Genomic DNA, 23634 nt, shown 5'->3' with positions numbered 1-23634 from the left:
CTGTATGTGTTCGACTCATTCCATCGTCATTTCTTCTTATGTATGTGAACCATGTTCGTTCTAAAAGTGCTACAATAAATGAACACTATAGACAACGTGATGGAACAATTTACAAGTTACTGTTAAAATGCTCAACATTTTCAAGTGGTGCTATACCCATTGTTTCAAAATGTACATACATATTTTTACATTTCTATAAGAGGTGTCATAAATTATTTCAGCATATTTGTAAATTCTTCAGAATTAATTCTTCTAATTAATACCATAAAGTAATGAAATAATATAGCCTAGGCCTATTTGTGATTTTATACTACCGGTATTGATGTTGATCTTGGTAAATTAATCCAATTTCACAGTGTTGTCTTTTGTATTGTGGTTCATAACAATTATAACAGTATGTACGTGGAAATGTTTTTAAAATAATAAATTCTAGCTCATGATTTTAAGTGGTCGTTTCAATGGGAGGTTATATTGGAAAGATGATCACAAATGGATAATTTACTGCAAGATACAAGAACTGAATATAAGTGAGTGTTCCGTTGAAAGTGAAAGTGAAAATTTCGTTTTACAAGAGCTGAGTAGGCGTACACGCACTAAAATACTACAGCGTTTACTATTACTATGCTCAATAGATTAATCAGTAGGCCTATAGAAATGTTTTCACCACTGCAAGAAAACATCGCGCAATAATTATACTTCTCAGTTATTGTGACGTCCGTATTTTTTTTTTTAAAGAGAGGGAAAAGTTAGGCCTTCTTGCAAATGCGTAATTATGAATTCAAGGAAATTAAAGATAATGCAGTACCTTAATTAGTTGCAATATCTTATTTAATAACAATATTAATAATATTAGGTGAAAAGGGTAGGCTATAGTGCGTATATGTAAGATGTCAAGTTAATTTATTTCCGGAAATGTTTGGTGTATGAACTGAAGTACAGAGCAGACAGTCCCTCAGTTTATATGTAATATGTTTTAATATCAAGAATGACAGCCTTTTATTGTAATATAATTGAGGAGTAGAAGTTTGCAAATTACGTCTATTGTCCATAAAATATTGTACGAAGCATTTAATAAGCAATGATGAGTCCTTTAAATGTCCCAAATGTCAATGTCTTTTAAGTGTTCTGCTATGAATATATAGGGCAGAACAGCGCTCCGAGCGGCGGAATTGGCATTACGAGGGAACCACTTCAGACTCGTTTTTCAAGCTCTATGCGCCAGCTTGTATAATTTCGTAAGCAACGGTATAGATAGACAGTCTGTACAATTGTTGTTATTGTTTTGTGCCTTAAGATTAAGTTTTTTCTGAACTGAATTGAAATGGTTAGCAAATACATTGACAATATCTCTTTCATCAGTAAGGTGTTTATCTTTAATAATTAATTCATATGGGTGGTTATCAGTTTTACGAAATGATTCAACATATTTCCAAAATTTCTTAGGTTCATTGTTTAAATTTTCATCAAATTTTTAAAGCCACATTAATTTATCCGTTTTAATTTTAGATTTTACTACGAGTAGTTTTCTATAATTAGAACAAGTTTGGTAATAGACATTAGTATTGAATCTTTTATATTTTTTGTGCGTCTTATCTTTTTTTCTGATAAGTTGACGTAAGCTGTTTGAAAACCATTCAGGATATTTAGACCGTTTAGTCATTGTGACTGGAACTGACTGAGATATGGCATTTTTAACAATCAAACATAATGAATAATAATAATAATAATAATAATAATAATAATAATAACAATAATTTATCAATATCATTAATCTCAAGTCGAATTGACGAAAGTGTTGTCTTTCAAAATCAAAACTTGTAATTCTACATACTAAATTCGATAAATCCTTGGTCTGACTTTTTCAAAGAACTTTTCATAAAAAAAGTTGTTCTGTCATTGCTCAGGTTTTGGAAATGTAATTAGCTACTGTCTATGAAATTCTTTAAAAGCTACTTTGTTATATGCGACCTATTATATTTTGTATTTTCATAGAATACATTATAAAAATTGTGTAAAAAGTAACTTTTGATCGTATCATAAAAAAATTAAAATGATCTCACTAATAATTTAAATTCTAACACCAAGATCATTGTCTCGAGGTTTCTGAGTAATCTTTGTAGTTTCAGAGATGACAAATATAATAATTTCACCATTTAACCTTAATTATATCGTGTCTAATTTATGTGTGACGGTCAGATATTTATCCAACATGCATATAGTTCTATCTAGGCCTAAATGTTGTATCTCATTCTATAGCAGCATCGCTGTTATTTACGGCAGCCAATCACGTTGCAGCTCGGCCACATTTAAATTGTGCGCGTCTTGTCATTGACCGCTCATGACGTTATGCACTTCAACTGCTGCCACATTTAGTTAACAGTTAACTAATATACTGTCCTGCAGCGGCAAGCAAGCATACAGACTATGCAACAATGTGGCCAGCTTAAGACGTCAACAAAGAGAAGGAGCCACACCGGAAATAATAGCGGTTATAGCACAGTCTAATATATACAGCCATGAAGCTTGGGATGATTTTTTGCAATTCTCGCGATAGTTGCTAGCCACTTGGAGCTCTGTGAGTACTAGGATCAACAGACTGTGCCACAGCCATCGTGATCTAATACAGGCCGTAAGACAGACCATGTAACTCGCTTAACCCGATCACGAAGGGCGGTGTTTCAACCATATAAATTAGTTGGAATGCATAAACAGTAACATATGTTTCTCTAAAATGTAGTGTAATTCCATTAATAAAATTTAAAACAATGATTATGAGACACTTCAGACATAATTCACTTGCGAGTTAAGGTGTAATATTATTTATGGTGTGAAAATTAAGTTGTTCATATGTGTAATACCTGCCTTTATTTCGATTAATTATTGCGAAATTCTTGTACATTCATTTATGCACGATTCAATAATTTTCAGTTGCACCGCACAGATATTTAGATATGTTGAAATTATAGGTTATGTTTACTGTACCAATTGCCCCTTTCTGTCTAAATTTAGTGATCTCCAAAGCCTTGCCATTCGTATGAAATTTATAGGTTATGTTTACTATATTTAACTTGTATTCCTAAATTCGCAATCATACATTATAATTAAGCATAATGTCATGTATGATACCCCGGACATTCAATTTGTCTGTATTTTAATACTACAATTGAGTACTGAATTATTGTATTTATCTACTACTTAAGAGACGAAGTAACACAATTGTACGTAGCCTACACTAATTTCATAGGAATGGTATGGTAAATGTTTTGTCTAAAATTAAGGAAGGTAAATGTGCTAAATTGAAATCACAATATAAATTCTTTTTTATTAAACCTCAAAATAGCTTCAATTTTAAACTTAAAATGTTGACGCGAACAGATTATGTTAACATGTAAAATTCTCTTCACATTAAAATAACACAGTTTTGTAATTATTTCTACAACATATTATGCAACAAGAAGTAAACGGAAATACATTACACTAAATAAAACTTAGCAATGATACGCAATAAAGTTTATAATATTTCACTGAGTTCCATACACTGAAATAGAAAACTCGAACATATGGTACATTACGGTTTGGATCGAAAAGGCATTGACTGTGCCCTATTTCGCATTGTTGTGAAAAGTTGTGTAAACTGTGAATTGTTCATTACGGGTGTAATAACTGTAAATAGCTAAAATACAATAATTTCAATAATACTATGCGACAAGGAGATGTTTGTAGCATTATAAATTGTAATAAAAAGAGGTCAGAGTTATCCTTCTTCCGAAAGATCCAGGAAGGTGAGTTTATAGAATATAATATATATTTTATGAAAATAATATATAAACCTTATGTATTTCATATTTCAATAGTGGAAGGAAGGTGTTAATTTTTTCAAAAGAACACGATATCGAAAGTACAATACATTTTATCGTCTGCTAGGAAAAGAGTCTGTGATGAGGCGATAGTAGCGATCCTGGTTGTGAGCAACTATCTATGTTTGCATATTTAGTAAGTATTGAGCTTCGTGACTGTATATATTAGACTGTGGTTATAGCATATGCAATCCTTCAGCTTACCTCCTCGGCAAGAGTGGCACGCCTGTGGGCAGTAAATAGTCATGTAGTCAGGGTTCTTTGTGCACTCTCCTATCTTCGCCCACTGCTCACAGTTCCTGTTGTAGTTACCACAGTTGGAATCTGCATGAAGAGAAGTTAATCAATATAATTGTTATATAATAGTGCAATTCTTAAAAAAAAAAAAAAAAAATCCTTGGATAATCAGACAGTCCCTATGCGGACCGATCCAATCCAACCTCTACTCCTCTACCTAAAAAAATCTGTTGGCAGGCGGCGAGTGGTCATACAACGCCGGCGTACGGACAAGTCCATGCACGCTTCCCTACGCAGACGAGTCGCACCACATAATAATAATAATAATAATAATAATAATAATAATAATAATAATAATAGTGACAGTAATACCCCCATAATAAATTTAAAGACTGCTATGACATTCTTTTCATTTTTCTCAATTTCAAAATATGTCATGCTAGTGTTTAATCTGCGTAGATGTTATTTATGTAGTAGAAAGATTTTAATTACATTTCAGAACTCACGTTTAACTCGAAAATTTTAAGCAATGAAAATATTTTGAAAACAAATTTGAAATCAGAGCGATCATTTCTATGAGAATCCGCATTTGTAACAGATTTAAGTTGTCACTCTACATACGAAAATTTGCCAGGCAAAAAAGAAAAAAACGCATTTCTTTAACTCGTAAACCAGTAAAGATATTGAGTTGCAGCCACTTTTAAAAGTAATTTCCATTCTTCCTAATCATTTCTCTCGCTTTTACCCCCTAACTAATGTGAAAAATAAAAAAAAGTCTGTCGCTTATCATGTCTATGTATATTTTCGACGGCTCACTTCGAAGTTAATAATTTTTTTTCTCATTTTCCAAAGCAGATTTTGATTTAGAATTTTTTTTTATGCTTTCGTTAGACACTTATCTATGTATCCTAAAAATTACAGGGCGTTTGATTTATTATCATAGGTGCTACGACATGATAATGTTTAACGGTGTGGCAAACAGATTCGTCGTCTGGTAACTCGGTAACGAAAGAACAAAAATGGCGAACGATAATACCTACATAGACTTTATAGAGCCTTCACTTCCTAAGGCATAAGCGAAGAGGAGGAGTCACGTCGGAAATAACAGCGACACGACTATATTATATTTCAAACACTAGGCGCCAGCTTTATATAGCTCTCAAATGGTTCCTGCATAACGCCAATTCCGGTGCTGTTCGGTTCTAGAGATTCATAGGATAACACTTAAATTACATTGATATTTGGGGCATATAAAGAACTCATCATTACTTAATAAATGTGTCGTACAGTATTTTATGGATAATGTATACCAATTTCCAATTTCTGTATCTTAATTAAATTAAAATAATTGTCATTCTTGATATTAAACGATATTACATATAAACTGAGGCACTATCTTGGAAATTGTAAATTGTGTTTTATTTAACGACGCTCGCAACTGCCAAGGTTATATCAGCGTACCGGTGTGCCGAAATTTTGTCCCGCAGGAGTTCTTTTACACGCACGAAACTGCAGTCACAATGCATGAGAAATACAATTATTGCTGATTTTTTTCTTGCATACCTTGTAGTGGTGAAAGACATTTTTATTAGGCCTGCTGATTAATCTATAGTGTTCACTATTAGTAAATACTGTTATACTTTAGTGTGTGCAAACATATTTCAAAATACTGTAGAAGTTAGAATTTAATTAAATTAGGAAGTTAGTTTGCAATATTATATGGTTAGAAATGGTTTACTCTTGTGTGTCATTCTACAAATCGAAGCACAGTAAAGAATGTGATTTGTTGTTTCATTATTTTCCACAAGGTGGACAAAGGAAGAAGTGATGTTTAGTCATTTGTCGCCAAGCAAAGCATCACGTGTCTGCAGCAGACAATTCAAAGAAGCTAACTTTAGTATTAGTACAACAAGAAAACGTTTGCTCCCTAATGTGGCATCATTTATATTTGAAAATTTCCCAAAACATAAACAAATATCTCAGGGAGTTTTATTTTTTTTGCACCCTTACGCTCATGCGCATCTGCTCCTCCCGACGACCATTTTTCTTTTGTTAATGTCTGCATATGGCTCCCATGAGGTGTATTCTGTCGTCACTTATACCCTGTGAATTTGATGAAAGTACAAAGAAAAATCTTTGGTACATCACACAGTGATAGTTTGATAGTTACCTTCACAATAAATTGCAGTAATTATTATTAATTTATTACTCATAATGTTCGGCTTGGAGGATGAGGAGCACATTACACTAAACTCCGCACGCGCAAAACTAAAATTGCTTTGCTGCGTATGTTGTATTTTAATTAATGCAAATCGTGTATATATCAATATTCAACATTGTTATAAAATATGTCATTACAGACATAATATTTAATCATAGATCCCACTATATTCTTCGAACGTGTTGAATGACGCTACTGATTGTCTTAAGAAAAGACAAACTAAGTAGTAGTAGTAGTACTAGTAGTAATAATAGTAGCAGTAGTAGTAGTAGTAGTAGTACTAGTAGTAATAATAGTAGCAGTAGTAGTAGTAGTAGCAGTCCTAGCAGCAGCAGTAGTAGTAGTAGTAGTAGTAGTAGTAGTAGTAGTAGTAGTAGTAGTAGTAATACTAGTAGTAGTAGTAGTAGTAGTAGTAGTAGTAGTAGTAGCAGTCCTAGTAGCAGTAGTAGTAGTAGTAGTAGTAGTAGTAGTAGTAGTAGTAGTAGTAGCAGTCCTAGCAGCAGCAGTAGTAGTAGTAGTAGTTGTAGTAGTAATAGTAGTAGTTGTAGTAGTCCTAGTAGCAGTTGTAGTAGTAGTCCTAGTAGTAGCTGTAATAGTCATTGTAGTTGTAGTAGTAGTAGTAGTAGTAGTAGTAGTAGTAGTAGTAGTAGTAGTAGTAGTAGTAGTTGCAGTTGTCGGAGTAGTAATAGTAATAGTTGTAATTGTAGTACTCCTATTGTTGTAGTAATAGTAGTAGTAGTAGTAGTAGTAGTAGTAGTAGTAGTAGTAGTAGTAGTAGTAGTAGTAGTGTCTGAAAGTGGAAGACATATCGTTAGTTGACTTTCAGCAATTAAAACGAATAATTATAGGAAACAAGAGCTGAAGGAAAAACACGGAACTGAAAAAAGAAATCAAATTGCCGAAGTAAATGAAGCAACTGAAGAATGTAGTCTGGAAGCAAACTTTTTAATTGAACAAATCCAGGCTTTCGGGAAACAAAATAGTAAATTCTATTTAATAAATCTGAAAATCTATATACTCTTATTTTTAATATGTCATCAACAAATCTCAAATAACACTGTAATATGCTTGGCTTGTCTCCAATCTCTGTACTCGATCTGTAATGCAAAATTTATCAAATAACTTTCACGATACTCAGTGCTTAGTAATGGAACTAATCATTATTTTATAGAACTGTGAAGCAATCCTAGCAGCAGAAATTGCAATAACGCTCCAAGTCCCGGTTTCATTCTGTGTATGCGCCATCTTGTATATATTACGTAAGCAACACAACGACAATGACACGATTTTAAAAAACAGTCTGAAAACCTATGAATAACATAATATTGTAAGGATATTATAAAAGGAAACAACATGTAGCCTAATTTCGTCCTTTCGATTTTTGAGATAGCCCAAAGGGCGACTCGGTGACTTAACAATTCCATTACTCGCCGACTGCCAATCAGGGTTAGGACTTTACGCCATTTACATTACAGTAAAATACGCGTAAATAATGCGTAATTAACGTAATAAATGTATTCTGTAATCTAATGTAGCCTAATCTTCATCTTACGATGTTTGGTGACGTATACACGTCTGTTGATGTGACATATTAATGAATTTAAATACTATTATAGTCACAATCATGCCATGGTATGAAAGAGGAACAGGAAGTCGCAGGTTCGATTCCCGCTCGAGGTTGTGAAATTTTTCTTTCATACCATGGCATGATTGTGACTATAATAGTATTTAAATTCACTGATGTAGCCTATTTATTACTTACTATCGCTTAATCAATCACTCGCTCTATTTCACTCAGTCATTCTTTTACTCACTCAATCACTCACGTATCTTATTACTTACTGTCAATTAATCAGTCATCCTATTACTCACTTACTTATTCAGTCATTCTCTTTTTTACTCAGGCACTCACTCGCTCACTCAGTAACTCACTTGCTCACTAAGTCATCTACTTGATCAGTGTCACTCAGTCACTCACTCCATCGCTCTATTACTTACTCACTCACTGATTCATTTATTCAGTCACTTGCTATTTATTTAGTCATTCACGTGATCAATGCCACTTAGCTATTCACTCAATCATTCACTTATTAAGTTACTCGATCAGCTCCTCACTCACTCTGTTACTCAGTCACACACTCTATTATTCACTGATTCAAGTCACTCTCTTATTCTACTACTTACTCATTCAGTTACTAAGGATCTCTTGCTCACTCAATCATTATTCATTTACTCTATTACATACTCATTTACTCAGTTTCTCAGTTACTTAATCACTTTCTCTATTATTCATACTTACTGAGCCACTTACTCACTCTATTACTCACTTATTTACTAACTCTTTCACTCAGTTATTCCATTACACACTCAATGAATCGCTTGAATCACTCATTTCCTCTATTACTAGATCACTTACTGAGTCACTGACTCATTCACTATTCTTCGCCTGTTTTAAGTACAACTTCAGAGATAATTAACATGCAGTTGTTAAGAGCTTATAAGGGAAATTTCTCTCCTAATATTTAACTGTTTTCAATTTATTTTTTACATATTTAAGGTAAAGAATACTGCTAATATTATATTGTGTAACTTAGGGAAAAGAATTTCCAATTTATTCTACAGATTTATCTTCTATTGGCAATAGACATAATCGTTTCAGTTTTCGTTTTATGCTCTAAAACAGACCAACTATTTCTTGTTTTAATTACTCATAGTCTACTGTCTTGTATATCGTGATCATGTCTGTAATGCCAATATCAGGAAATTTATTGCGAAATAATCTTCTTTTATCTTCAATGACTCATTCTTCACATAAGCAACGTATTAATCACTATTCTAACTTTTAACATAACACTAGACAAATGATTGACACAAATCAATAACTTTCTCTTTTATCACATAAAAGCAACAAGAAACATTTATCTCAATTGAAGCACACGTGAATTCCTTAAGTACAATTCAGATATATTTTGTTACCACAAGACATATGGTATGTTTCTAGGGGTAATAGAGTGCTTCTAAGTGGTATATTGCTAAGTGGTATATTTGAAGAATGTTGCGTAGCTTAAAATTTGACTACGTAGTGAAGTAGTTGACACTTACCGCAAAGTCTGCATGACTTGGCACAATTCACATTCATCCACGATGGATTCTTCTTGCATTCACCGCTATTGGCCCAATACTGGCACAGTCTGTTATTGTTAGAACATTCATCTGCAAGAAAAAAAAAAAGGAATAGTGTAATACTAGTTGCAAGAATGTTGTGCACATGCAGAAAAAAAAAAAGAAAAAGAAAAAAATATATATACACATATATTTTTTACTTGGTTATTTACCGACACTGCATGAACTACTAGGTTATTTAGTGTCGATGAGATTGGTGATAGGGAGATAATATTTGGCGACATGAGAATTCGCCATAGATTACCTGACGTTCGTCTTATGGTTGGGGAAAACCTCGGAAAAACCCAATCAGTTAATCCATCCAAGAGGGGATCGAACCCGCATCTGAGCGCAACTCCTGATCGGCAGACAAGCGTCCTAGCCGACTGAGCTATGCCGGTGGCTCTACATATATTAAATTCAATCATCTTCACTACAGGTAGCCTAATTGACCTTGAAACTACTGATTAATTAAAACTCAAATTCATGTATTCTTTCTGTCCTATATTTAGTATTGCCAGTGGTTTCAATATGTATTAGATGTGACGGTAACAGTGTATTATTTTAATGTAATATTAACCACTGCTTCAATATAATTTACTTCAATTTCATATACAGACTGATGCAGGAGGCCTATCTGATGATATTTTTTTTCCCCTCCTTTCTTAACTGTAAATGAGCACAAATGCTACTTAGGTGTAAATTTTTCTGACATTTTGTATATTCGATTCCCTAACCGTTTCAAATGTATATCATTTTACCTTTTAGGTGTGTTTTTCAAATTATATTTAATACGTTTTGTCAAATCTGGCAACCTTTTCATAAGGGAAACTAAAGTTATATTATTACTAGTGGCTTGTGCAGCAAATGCTGCAAACTAAGTTCATTAGACGTTCAAATACGATTTTTCAGATTTATTTTCAATGAAGAATACCAGATATTTTGAAAGTTATTTGCTTTCATAATAGTAAAATATACTCCCTCTGAATGTTTTTTTATGCCAAATACTTTGTCTTGAACTTATCTACCTTCAGTTTTTGAGTTTCAATGTGAAGACGCAAGTAACAATGTCAGGATGATCAGTGGGTTTTTCATGTGGGAGTAAAGAATAGCTATTTCAGGCCATTGTGGATTGTAGGTGGAAGCTAAAAAAAGTCAGGTTTGCTATGTTTTCGAACAATAGACATAGCATCTTGGTATAGCTGCTGCATGTAGAGCTTGAAATGTAGAGGGTAAAATCATTTTATCCTGCTAAGAGATCTTGCTGAAATGATCGGGAGACTACAAAATTGTGTAGGCCTCTTATTTTATAAGTAAAATACCTTTTGGTCTTTCCTTAGGAACTGTAATTTTTGCGCTCTCTCGAGCCAATACTGAAGAGAATGACGCATATAAATATCTACACCACACCGCCAATAAGTTAATGAAAAAGACCCAACCCCACTTGATTAATAACTATGAAAATATTTGATTTTTAATAACAATATTATTCTCTTACGTAAGTTTTGTAAGTTCATTTGTATAATAGCCGCCACTCAGTAAATTATAGAAACGAAGATATTCTCTACATCTACTTATATAACCCAAAAACGTTTCACTTTCATATCATCAATATAGCATTAAAATGTGTAATTAATGAAAAATAGTCACATCATGGCATTAATTATAATAATATTTCATTTCTAATGATAATAATGGTATCAAACCACGTCAAGTTTTGTAGATTTTAATATCCAATACACAGCTGTACTCAGAATATTGCACACCTCAGAATCAGACCTGTAATTTATTTTAGTAAGTCTTGTAGTTTTTAATAACCAATTGAATTTGAGCTCTAAATATGTCAGCAATCTTGCAGGTCATGGCCTTCGTGTAATAGCCTTTTGTTTATTGTAGTGTGTGTTTTGTTTTATTCTGAAATCACGGCCGACTGCTGAAATAAAATTAGTTCTCAAAACTGACGAAAGATGGATTTTGGATAATAGGAAAATTATGTAGGAAAACTAATGCTTCACTGTAAGTTACTATTTTTCTGAAAATCCTTGAATGCCAAGCTTCAAAATGATGGGTCATTCATTAAAATCCGTTCAGCCGTTGTTCCGTAATTTCCATTACCAGTTCAAATTATATATATAGATTTAGAAGTTGGTAGTATGGACTATTCTGAATAAAATGTTCATATAAACATCTGCCCAATTTTCAATGAATATGGACATATGCTGCTTGAATGCTATGCATAGCAAATGTTACAAGTGGCAAGAAGAGAAGACAAATTTCTTAATGATTACATTTCTTGGTTATTAACATGACATCAATACATTTGAACAGTACAACAGCAACAACCCAATAATTTCGTCCCTGGGTAACTACAACCCTGCTTTAGATAAACACAAAAGACCTAAGAGCGTACTCCACCCTCTAGCTTGGAACGACAACATACAAGACACAAATCAAATTGAACACTAAACAACAACATGACTCGACAAATAGACATATGTCTACTAACGCACTAATAATGTTATTTCTCTGTTTCAGGTTCATCACGTTATTGGCTGCATAGATATACTGTACAAGTTTTTTGTAAATAATTCTTAGAGATTTTTAATGTATTTGTATTTAAAATCATGATTAAAAGACAACCTTCCACCTCAATATATACAGACCCCACTAAAACCAATTGGCTTGTTGTCAGCACGACACCTCATCCTGCTCAAGGTTTTTCCGTGGTTTCCCTTGAGTAATGAGACAAATGTTGGAATGAGCCCTAAAAGAAATGGGCCACGGGCCACTTCCTTTCCCCCACTCTTTCTCTCCTACTATCACAAATAAATTGCTAATTTCTTAGATAAACCCAAAATATGATAATAGGGGAAAATAAATATACTATAAGTTCACAGGGCTAACGGCTTCGAGGCTGGGTACCTGGTTCTAAATAAGTGCATAGTTAACAATATAAAACATGGGGGCATGAAATATTTACTCTGCCTGCCATAATAAATTCACTTCAATTAAATTCTCCAATGTAAAAAAAAAGTTCATTTTGTTTTTGTACACTTCGCCTTTCATCTACCCCCTAAAGACAAAAATCGACAGAAGTAAGGTCTGAGGGCCATGGCGGCCAATTCATGTGACCACCGAGACCGATCCATCATTCGGGAAGTGTGATATTTAGATAATGTGTCACTACCTAACAGCTAAAGTGTACAGGGGTCCTGTCATACGGAAAGAACATGCCCATCATTATGGTCAAGAGAACTATAAACGGGTGTTTCTCTATTCATTATGAACAGTTCTGCCCTCAGATGATCGCAGAAGAGCGATATGTACTATTAATTTGTACGTAGCCAATAGTACGTAGTTATTGTTATTTCTTCATATCATTTGTAAGGCTTGCATTCAAACAGCTTTATCTCCACACATATTGAAAATTTGACATATGAGGCACTCAGAAGCAAAGTGATGCAAGTGACATTTAGTAAGTTTTGAGATAAATGACTTTGAAGTTGAAAAGGAAATTAAAAAATCTCTTACAGGACTATGTTGCTGCAAATTTACGGTTGTATATGTTGGTACCTATATTTTTTAACTTCTAAATAGAAATTATCTATTCTGAAACAGTTTAGGTAAAATAGGGTCCTAGAGTCATTTGTATTATTTTGCCATGAAAATGTTTTTGTGGAGAGTAATATAAGTGCAACGGTTTTCAGTATTTGTATATTATTTAAAGCAAGAACAACAACACTGCTTACAACATTGAAACATTCCTGTCTTAACAGCATTTGAGCTTCCTTATTATCATATTATAACACAAAATGTATCTGTATAACTGAAAGAATCAATCAATTTTTTTAATATATCCAGCTGTTTGCTGACAACATAAAATCCACTATAGTCCACTGTAGTCTTTTCAATTCTTGTTTTTCATGAGAAATGAGGGGTATTTTGATCGGTGTTCATTATAGATGCCTGTTGCTAGTAGCCAGAGTTGGGGTGTAGTCAATATATACTGCAGGGCTGTGTCTTCTGCAACTGGTACTGATGATTTCAATTTACTTCTTTTGTGTTTTACGGATGTTCTGGTTCTTGTTAAAAATGTTTGGACATGTCTGGGCAAGTTTTTGTACATTTCCAGGTTATTTGGTTTCTTTCGAACGGACTGTAAAACTTTTCCTTTGTCAGAAGAGACCCAATTGTTGATTCATAGGTTTATAAAATGAGATTTTACTGAAGCAAAGACATTGAATAGAGATATCACTTGAAGAGGTCTTGGTTGCAAATATGTTGCCTGTTTTGCAACATTATCGACTTTCTCGTTTACAGGTATACCACAATAACTAGGTATCCATTGAAATGTTATTTCCTTTTGGATTTTTTTTTTTTTTAGTTTATTTAGTTGTTTCTGAATTGGAATAATTCTATGTGCATATAGATTTGGTACATATTTGATTATATTAAATATAGCCCCCTTGGTGTCGGTAAGTATGCAAATAGATTTATAGATTTTTCAGAAATTTGAGTAACACACTGAAGAGCAGCATCAATAGCTAACAATTCAGTGCCAAGACTGGAGGAGGATGAACATGGTATGAAGTAACTTTCTTGATATTTTGTAATATATCCTGCTCCTGATGTCCCATCATCAGGGTTTATAGATCCATCTGTATAAATTTGAAGGTGATCCTTATATTATGTGCTGCAGATTAGTTCCATGGCATCTCACTTAAGAATGTATTGAGGATCATTTTTGGAATGATTTTCTGGAATTTGTATGCTATGTTCTGGAATTACCCATTTCCATGGAGGAATTTCGTTCACAACTGGAGTTTTAGCAATGGGTGTGTCTGTGATATAGACTGGTATTTCTTCTTTGTTTATTTTGTAGAAATTACACAGGATATTATCTAACAGTTTTGAAGAACATCTGAGATCTGGATGAGGCTTGCAATTTTAAATGTATTTTGAGATTCTTTTGTAATACATAGTGTCTAATTGGTTGAATATTACATTCAATTTCTAGGGCAACAGTTGATGTGGTTTTTGGTACTCTGAAAGAAGAGGTTTAAGAAAATTTTTAATTTTAAAAGAAATTCATCCTTAGTCGCTATTCATTACATCATTAGCCTCATCTGAAGAAGTCACATCTCTCTCTGCTGCAACATCTGTGTTTCTGACATGAAATACATCTGTAGGACTCCTACTGCAAGTATTCCTTGAACTTCCACATCCACGTTCTGCAGTCCTTATTATAGGCCCTTCCTCATGCTATACAGATCATCAAAGAAAGAGTGGTGTGTGGGTGGAATGAATTTCTTTAGATATTGCAAGTTGCTCCACTTAGCAAAATTTATCGTTATTGGATCACTGTATAGTTGGTCCAGCTCAATGTGTGCTGGCATTCCACGAAGATGTTTCGAATATGTAATATATTACCTCTCTTCATTATGGCAAATTCATTAGTCATAAACAGAAGAAACGCAACAACAATATGTAAACAACGCACTTGTATTAGTTTGCCTCTCAGTCAAAACTCTGTATGCATTGTAATACAAGAGTAAGGCCAATATGGAGCAGCACTGACTGGAACTGCAGTTATATTACTTTTTCTCTGAACAGAAGTGACGTTAAAAATTTAGAATATACACTTATCTCACTTTTTAAAAAATGTCACTTGTATCACTTTGCTTCAGAGTGCCTCATATAAGTTATTTAAACCAACTTTTTTCACTCAGATTTGTACATACTACCACTCCTGAAATGTAATATTTAAAATTCCTCCGGAATCGCCCTGTGTGTTTCAGTAATATCTGGGATTGTTTTGTGTTATATGTTTGGGGTTAAAGTGCATCGAAAATCTATTGCATTAATATGTAATTTTATGGTAAGGCACAAAAATCTGATTGGAAAGAAATCTATGTACGGTGTTAAACATGTGCTGAAAACATAACTACGATTTAAGGTTCAGTGTCACATTATGTGTATGGCTGTAAAGATGTTGGATAATGTGGTAAATGATTCTTGGTGACATGTACTTTTGTATTTAACACTAATGGTCAATCCCCTTTTAAAACTAAATTCAAGTAGTGTTTCTGGATACAAATCAAGTGGAGGATACACTTTCGAGCCACGACAGGAAAGTATGTGTATCTAACATGTATGTTTGGTCTGTGTTCTCTTAAACTGCGCTCTTGAGCCACAATGATCACATGAACAGAGAGTCTCAGTATTTGTGAATGTCTGATGTTGGTGTACAATCCTCATACGTACATACACCAAGCATTATAATCCTTGAGGATAGACGTTATTAATAAATTAAATTATACAGTTGTATACACGAACTTCAGATGAATGAAAACATTTGACTAGGAAGACAACATAAATTGCATGCAGAATAATATATTCTGAGATTCTACTTACATGGTATGGGTTTTGTTGGAATGACAGGTCCTACAGTTCCCCTCTGACATTCGTAGAGTCGGTTTATCTTCAGCAAATCGATCTGAAATTAATGAAAACACTTCATTTAAAATACGATAACACTGAGTTCAAAGGCACTGAATATCGGTATCAACATGTGTTTCTACAGGGCTTCAAGGAATAGACTAAGGGGACTTTTGACAATTGAAAGATCAGAGATATAGAAAGATATCCTTTCTTATAATTTTCGCTGAAGATAATTTTCTAAGTATAAAATTAATGTAATTAAAAGCAATTTTCAAAGTGAATGGAAATTGTTATGTACAGATCATTCATTACTTCGTGAATCCAAATATATGCGAATGTCGTAGCTATGGAATTAGACAATCATTTATGCACATTTCCTCAAATGAAAATGATCATTTATCACTGAATATGCACTTATTTCTGGAAATTCATTATAAAGTACTCTACACATTTTTTAATAACTTTGCAAGATTTTATTACAATTTAATACAGAATCTGGCAGAATGATCTCCCCGATTAGAAGCATAGGTAAATAGCAAAAGCAACATACATCCTATTCAACATTTTATTTTATCTTCTTACAGAAGAATGTTTGCCATTTTGACATCACTTTGTTTTAAAGATAATATCGTCCAAATGCTTGCTCTCACGAACTATACACTCTTCAAACAGTGACTGTGCATTCTTCTTCCTCAAAAAGAATGGCTCTATTATCCCAAATTGTGGAACAAGATACCAAACAGTAACAAGTTCAATGTGGAGAGGTGCTGAAGCATTTCTCGAGGGTTTTCTGCGAGCAAATATGATAATAGAGTGGTAAATATTAGGAATTTTACTGTAGATATTTCATTTTCTATTAAAAAAGTTTGATTAATAAATGAGATTTGGAGGTATATTACTGTTAATAATAAAATTGAATTAAATATTCCAGTTAAGGACAGAAGATTTTGTTTGTTAACGCAGCCCGACAAATGAAAATGAGCTTAGTCATTCATTACTGAGCACAAGGGATCGTCTGGAACATTTTCCAACATGATCTCGCAAGCATCTTGGCGGTTGAGCTAGTTACGTTGCCTAAGTTCCTGAATCATCATAACTTTATGGGGATGGAACTTGAGGTCTAGATGTAATATTCATCATATACTCCGATCAGATATTCCCAATACCAGAGTATGTTTAATGACTGAACATCGTGGAGATATGGTAACAGTATGCCTCACTGCTGCGATATTCTTGGGAGCCTGAACGTTGCGACATCTCCCGGACGATTTCTCTTTGAAAGTTGAACCTTTTGTCCGACATTTCTCACCCATATCAGTAGAGTTTTCTTATCAGGAATTCTTTCGTGTCAACCTACTCTAAAATAGGTACGAAACTGCTACAGTGTTCCAATCACAGTCATCATTTAAAAAAACTGCTCGACAACAAAATGCACGATGTTTATCTATTGTACTCTAACCACGAGAAAGTCTCCAGGGAATGAGATGGAGCGGGGTGATGCTGTGAATGAATGTTGATGTCATAAGGTCACACACGTGGGTACCTACTAGTATCTCTATTGGCTATCTCTCAAAGCACAAACGATAACACTGATATAGGCTACACATTTTTATACTACTCTAGTTACAAAATTAGATCATAGTTAATTTCCTGGTCTTTTAATCCCTCCATACAGGAAATAACATATGCAGGAGAGCGCATGATTTTTAAACTGACGTTATAACTCTAATATTATCTACTTCGCTCCAATAGATGACGCAATAGTAAGCACATTTCTTTCACGGTTTATCTCCTGGTTGGAGAACAGTATTCATGCCATGATGGTAGGTAACTGAAATGGCATAGCTTGTGCTGGTCAAAGATATACATGCTACTCAAGCGCAACTATCAAGAAACCTGTATGGCGGCCAATTAAAATCGAGGAGATCATTCTGCCGGCCCCTATATAACGAAAATACAGGTTTTAGGTTTTAAAGGTTCAGAACATTTTACAGCAAATATCGTAGGCTAATAAACTATATTTAAGAAGAAGTGAAATGTTTGTATTATTTGTGATGCAAGTTTACTTATGAAAGGACTAGTGACTTGATAAATAAATTATAAATAGTAAATATGAACAGTTAATAGAAACAATGAAACAAAGGCTATTGAAGAATGCATGGAGAGAAATAATCTTAAAATCTTACAAAATAATGTCACTTCTCACATTACTATACGGTCCTGAAATATAGACTCTGACAAGGGAACCGAATAGAGGCAGCAGAAATTAAATTGCTGAGGCTCTTTGCGGACAGTATATTCTGTTGGATTATAAAACAAATGAAGAAATAAGACAAGAGCTAAAAGTGGAAAGTGTAATTTAAAAAGTCTACAAATATCAGTAAAATTGAGTAAAACAGAAAGAGAATATGTCCTAACAGAATATCTAAAAAAATATAATGATAATAGCCATAAGAGTGGAAGATTTATTGCAAGACCAATGAAGCGCTGAAAAAATTAATTTCCGTCATAAGAATCTTGGAGATGGAGGACATACATAGAGCTTATGCTAATGATTATGTTGATGATGTACTTATTTGGAATCCTATTCTATCAGGAGAGATTTTAAGTATATACTCATTATGTTGTAATATAAAATAACAAAATATCAACAATTGCAGTCTATAAACGGTACCTGAAATTTTGCAGTATAGGCCTAACTCAAAATAGTAACTATTACAACATAGTATATTCAAACTAAAATTATATAAAATAAAAAACAATGCTAATATTTTTAAGCTACTATGTATAAAATGAATTTATATGGCTGGATGAGCAGATTAGGAGGTGGAGGATGGGACAAGCCCAGGCACACTTAGTCCAAATTTCTACGTGGGTGAGGATTAGCCGACAAATTTTGACTAGAGCCCTCTATCAGAGTCAGGATTGTTCTATGTGCCATAAATCTACGACACGAGACATATAGAGTTTCTTTAATCCCAGAAAAAGCCATGCTTAGAATTATACCGCCCCTTAAAATTCATCGCCCTTGGTTGGATCTGAATCCACGAACCTGGGCTCAATGGCTAGGATGGTAATCGCAAGATTGAGCATTGAGGAAGTTTGGAATTGTATTAGTAGATATCAAGAAAAGAAATAGACAAATAACACGACGCAGCAATATATTGTCATAGTTAAGGCTTTGTGCAAGTAGTTTACAAAATTTAAGAACACTGTAGCATACATTTTACGCGTTATAATATTTGTCACCTTACCTCCTGTGTACAATGTTGTGACACACTTATCAGCTGATCAGATTATTATCGAAAATTCAAATATCTTTCGATATAAAAATCAAGGAAAAAGGAAGAATAAGGGGAAACACATGAGAACAAACAGAATAAAAGAAGAAGAAGAAGAAGAAGAAGAAAAAGAAGCAGGGGAATACAAGAGAGAAAAAAGAGAATAAAAGGAGAGTAAGGGGGAATACAAGGAGAACAATGGAAATATAAGGAGAAAAAGAGTAATATGAGAATAACGGGAATATAAGGAAAAGCATGGCTGTAATGTCATATTGCTCTGGCGGGAGAAGAACCTTTATAGTCAGAAATATTTTAAATTAAAAAAACAAGGAAAATGAGAGGAAAAGGAGAAGACTAGAAGTACAAAGGGAATACAAGGAGATGGGGGATACAGGAAGAAAAGTGGGAATACAAGGAGAAATGGAGGAATACAATGAGAATAATGGGAATATAAGGAGAATAAGGGGAATACAAGAAGAACAAAGAAGATATAAGGAAAGAAAAGAAGGAGAAATATAGAAATACAAGAAGTACAAAGTGAATAAAAAGAAAACAAGGTGAATAAGGAGAATAGAAGGAGAAGAAGGGTAATACGAGGGGAAAAGGGAGAACATTAGGAGAATATGGGGAGTACAAGGAGAATGAGAGGAATACAAGGAAAACAAGGAAAGACAAAAACTGAATAAAAAGAGAACAATTGGAATACAAGGAGAACAAGGGGAATACAAGAAGAACAGGGGAATAAAAGGAGGAAAAAAAAGAAAATGGGAAGAACACGATCATTAAAAAGAGAGTAAGGGGAATACAAGGAGAACAAAGGGAACACAATGACAGCAACGGAAATACAACGAGAATAAGGAAAATACAAGGAATGCAAGAAGAAAAAGGGGAAAAGAAGAGGTATAAAGTGGATAAAAGGATAAATAGGGGAATAAGAGAAAATAAGAGGAGTACAAGGAGAAACAAGGTTAATACAAGAAGAACAAAGAGAAAAGGGGAATATTAGGAGAACAATGGGAGTACAAAGAGAATAATATTAATACAAATGAAACAAGGAAAACAAGGGGAACACAAGGACAAAAAGGGAAAGACAAAAAGTACAAAATGAATAAAATGAGAACAATGGGAATATAGGAATAACGAGGGAAATACAAGGAGAAAATGGGGAGTGCAATGAGAAGAAGGGGAATTCGAAGAGAAAAGGAGGATATGATGAGAACACGGGAATTAAGAGGAGAATGTGAATATAAGTAGAACCGGGAGAATACAAGGAGAAAAGGGGAACTTAAGGACAGCGGGAATATAAGGAGAATAAACGGAATATAAGGCGAGGAAAAGGAAGACAAATATAACAACAGGAAAACAAGGATAAAAGACATACAAAGACAACAAAGAGACACAAAGAGAATAAGGGGAACACAAGGAGAAGAAGGGAACACAAGGAGAAGAAGGAAGCACAAGGAGAAGAAGGAAGCACAAGGAGAAGAACGAAACACAAGGAGAAGAACGAAACACAAGGAGAAGAAGGAAACACAAGGAGAAGAAAGAAACACAAGGAGAAGAACGAAACACAAGGAGAAGAAGGAAATACAAGGAGAAGGAAACACAAGGAGAAGAACGAAACACAAGGAGAAGAAGGAAACACGAGAAGAAGGAAACACGAGGAGAAGAAGGAAAGACAAGGAGAAGAAGGAAACACAAGGAGAAGAAGGAAACACAAGGAGAAGAACGAAACACAAGGAGAAGAAGAAAACACAAGGAGAAGAAGGAAGCACAAGGAGAAGAAAGAAACACAAGGAGAAGAAGGAAACACAAGGAGAAGAAGGAAACACAAGGAGAAGAACGAAACACAAGGAGAAGAACGAAACACAAGGAGTAGAAGGAAACACAAGGAGAAGAACGAAACACAAGGAGAAGAAGGAAACACAAGGAGAAGAACGAAACACAAGGAGTAGAAGGAAACACAAGGAGAAGAAGGAAGCACAAGGAGAAGAAGGAAACACAAGGAGAAGAAGGAAACACGAGAAGAACGAAACACAAGGAGAAGAAGGAAACACAAGGAGTAGAAGGAAACACAAGGAGAAGAAGGAAATACAAGGAGAAGAAGGAAACAAGGAGAAGAACGAAACACAAGGTGAAGAAAGAAACACAAGGTGAAGAAAGAAACACAAGGAGAAGAAGGAAACACAAGGAGAAGAAGGAAACACAAGGAGTAGAAAGAAACACATGGAGAAGAAGGAAATACAAGGAGTAGAAGGAAACACAAGGAGAAGAAAGAAACACAAGGAGAAGAAAGAAACACGAGAAGAAAGAAACACAAGGGGAAGAAAGAAACACAAGGAGAAGGGAACACGAGGAGAAGAAGGGAACACAAGGAGAAGAAGGAAACACATGGAGAAGAAGGAAACACAAGGAGTAGAAGGAAACACAAGGAGAAGAAAAAATACAAGGAGAAGAAGGAAACACAAGGAGTAGAAGGAAACACAAGGATAAGAAGGAAATACAAGGAGAAGAAACACAAGGAGTAGAAGGAAACACAAGGAGAAGAAAGAAACACAAGGAGTAGAAGGAAACACAAGGAGAAGAAGGAGACACAAGGAGAAGAAAGAAAGACAAGGAGAAGAAAGAAACACAAGGAGAAGATTTGAAATGTGTTGTGGTTGTGATAAAAGTATTGAAAATTGGTTTATAGCGCCATATTGGCAGTGATAAAAGTGTTCAATATTCGTTCAGTGGTTGGTGGGTGCTTTAGGTTACCGCGATATATGCAACGAAGGGAGAAATGAACTGACTACCCTACCCAATTATCTCCTATTTAAAAGTTAGTTGCCTCATGAAGTGATGCCTTACTGGTGTCACTTATGGGCTTCCAACCACGCTTCGAACAATTGACTAAAAACAATACTATAACATATATTTTCATGTTTTATCAGGTGTCTCATTTGACCTGAGTAATTTATTAGTTGTTAGCCGGTATTGTATAAGGAATAAACGGAACATCAGTTGGAACAGCCAGACATATCGAGCCCCACGGAGTAGGCAATCCTTCAGGTCGAACGCTCTGATGATGGAACCTGTATTTAGTTTTGAAATGCTGGATATGTTTAGTTCTATGACACGGTAGAACATGGTGGAATATGCAAAAGTCCACTTCTGAATACATTAATCGTGAAAGCATAACTCGTATGCCTGTTAATATTCTTCTCTGCCAGTCCAAAATACCAAGCTGTATACGGGGATGAAGACGATGAAATTTTAACAGTTCATTGTAGGTTGTGATAAAGACAGTTGTTTGCAGGGATTTCCAATTGCTTTAATGAATATTAATATCGTTAGTTATTGACACCCACTTCATGCAAAAGTGAGGGTAAGATTGGACAATATTTAACAGCAAATAACAAACAGTCTCATTTATATCTTAAAAATATCTATTTCAGTTACGGTATTAAGTTGAAAATCACTCACCTTCCTTGAATCTATTTATTCCCTTATTTTTTTTAATAATCACTGTCTCGGTAAACACGTCCAGAAAATTATTTATTTACACTCTGACATTTGGCGGTAAATCACGTCACGAACAGTGTAGCCAACAGTGTATGCACCATTTCATTACAATCGTTCAAAAATACCTGCACTAATCGGTAATTTCCTAGAAGACGGGCAAAATCCAACATGGCTGACGAAAACTACCAAAACGTTCTGCCAACTATGAAGTTCAAATGTCACCAGACATCACAAAATCAAAGATGGAAAATCAAACATATATTCATATTTTTAAAGAAGAACAAGCCCTTCAAAAAATGAAAATATGTTTAATTTTTCATCTTTGATTTTTATGGTGTTTGGTGGGATTCGAAGTTCATAGTTGGTAGTACTTTTCTGGCAGTTTTCGTCCGCACTTTACCCCCACAAATCACTAAAACATAAAACAAAACATAATAATTTATCATCTTATCAAATAAAATTCAATTCTCATCGACGTCTTCAACGACAATCTCTTCACTTCCAGTATAAATGACACCGGCTTTAAGGTATTCTAAACTTAAACCATGCAGGCAACAAAGAACTAAACCAACACTTTGTCGTACAGTCAACTTTGCATAAATATAGCCTACCACGTGTTTACACTAAATGAAATTCTCTTCGAACACTTATTACATCTTAACTTCTACAGAAAATTCAGTAAATAATTCCTTTAAACCACAGAAAAACAGTTTTCTTCTCAACATTCAACACAATCCTTCTTCACCAGCGAAAGAACTAAACCAAAATCGACACAAAATTTAATAGATACATTTCATAACACGGTTTCCTTCCTTTCCCTCTTACTTCAAAATTCCAACCTTGTGCACATAAAATAAATTATTGGCACTGAAAAGTGGCTTTTCGTAAGCATGATGATGCCCATTCGACAAATGCAGACAAATCTACAATG

The 23634-nt window shown here is 34.2% G+C and overlaps 1 protein-coding gene across 2 annotated transcripts in view; it reads right to left on the bottom strand.

Moving 5' to 3' along the window:
- The window catches only part of LOC138710835 (zinc metalloproteinase nas-15-like), a 152630-nt gene that overhangs the window by 22130 nt on the left and 106866 nt on the right, over nucleotides 1–23634 (bottom strand). For both annotated transcript variants that reach the window (XM_069841980.1, XM_069841981.1), the window contains exons 9-11: nucleotides 15892–15973; nucleotides 9418–9528; nucleotides 4062–4181 (exon numbers count right to left, since the gene is read on the bottom strand). In XM_069841980.1, the coding sequence (XP_069698081.1) occupies nucleotides 4062–4181; nucleotides 9418–9528; nucleotides 15892–15973 (313 nt within the window). The remainder of the gene's footprint in view (nucleotides 1–4061; nucleotides 4182–9417; nucleotides 9529–15891; nucleotides 15974–23634) is intronic.

The sequence above is a fragment of the Periplaneta americana genome, chromosome 12, assembly GCF_040183065.1.
Source record: "Periplaneta americana isolate PAMFEO1 chromosome 12, P.americana_PAMFEO1_priV1, whole genome shotgun sequence".
Classification (NCBI taxonomy): Eukaryota; Metazoa; Arthropoda; class Insecta; order Blattodea; family Blattidae; genus Periplaneta; species Periplaneta americana.
This window is presented reverse-complemented; position numbering and strand designations above follow the sequence as displayed.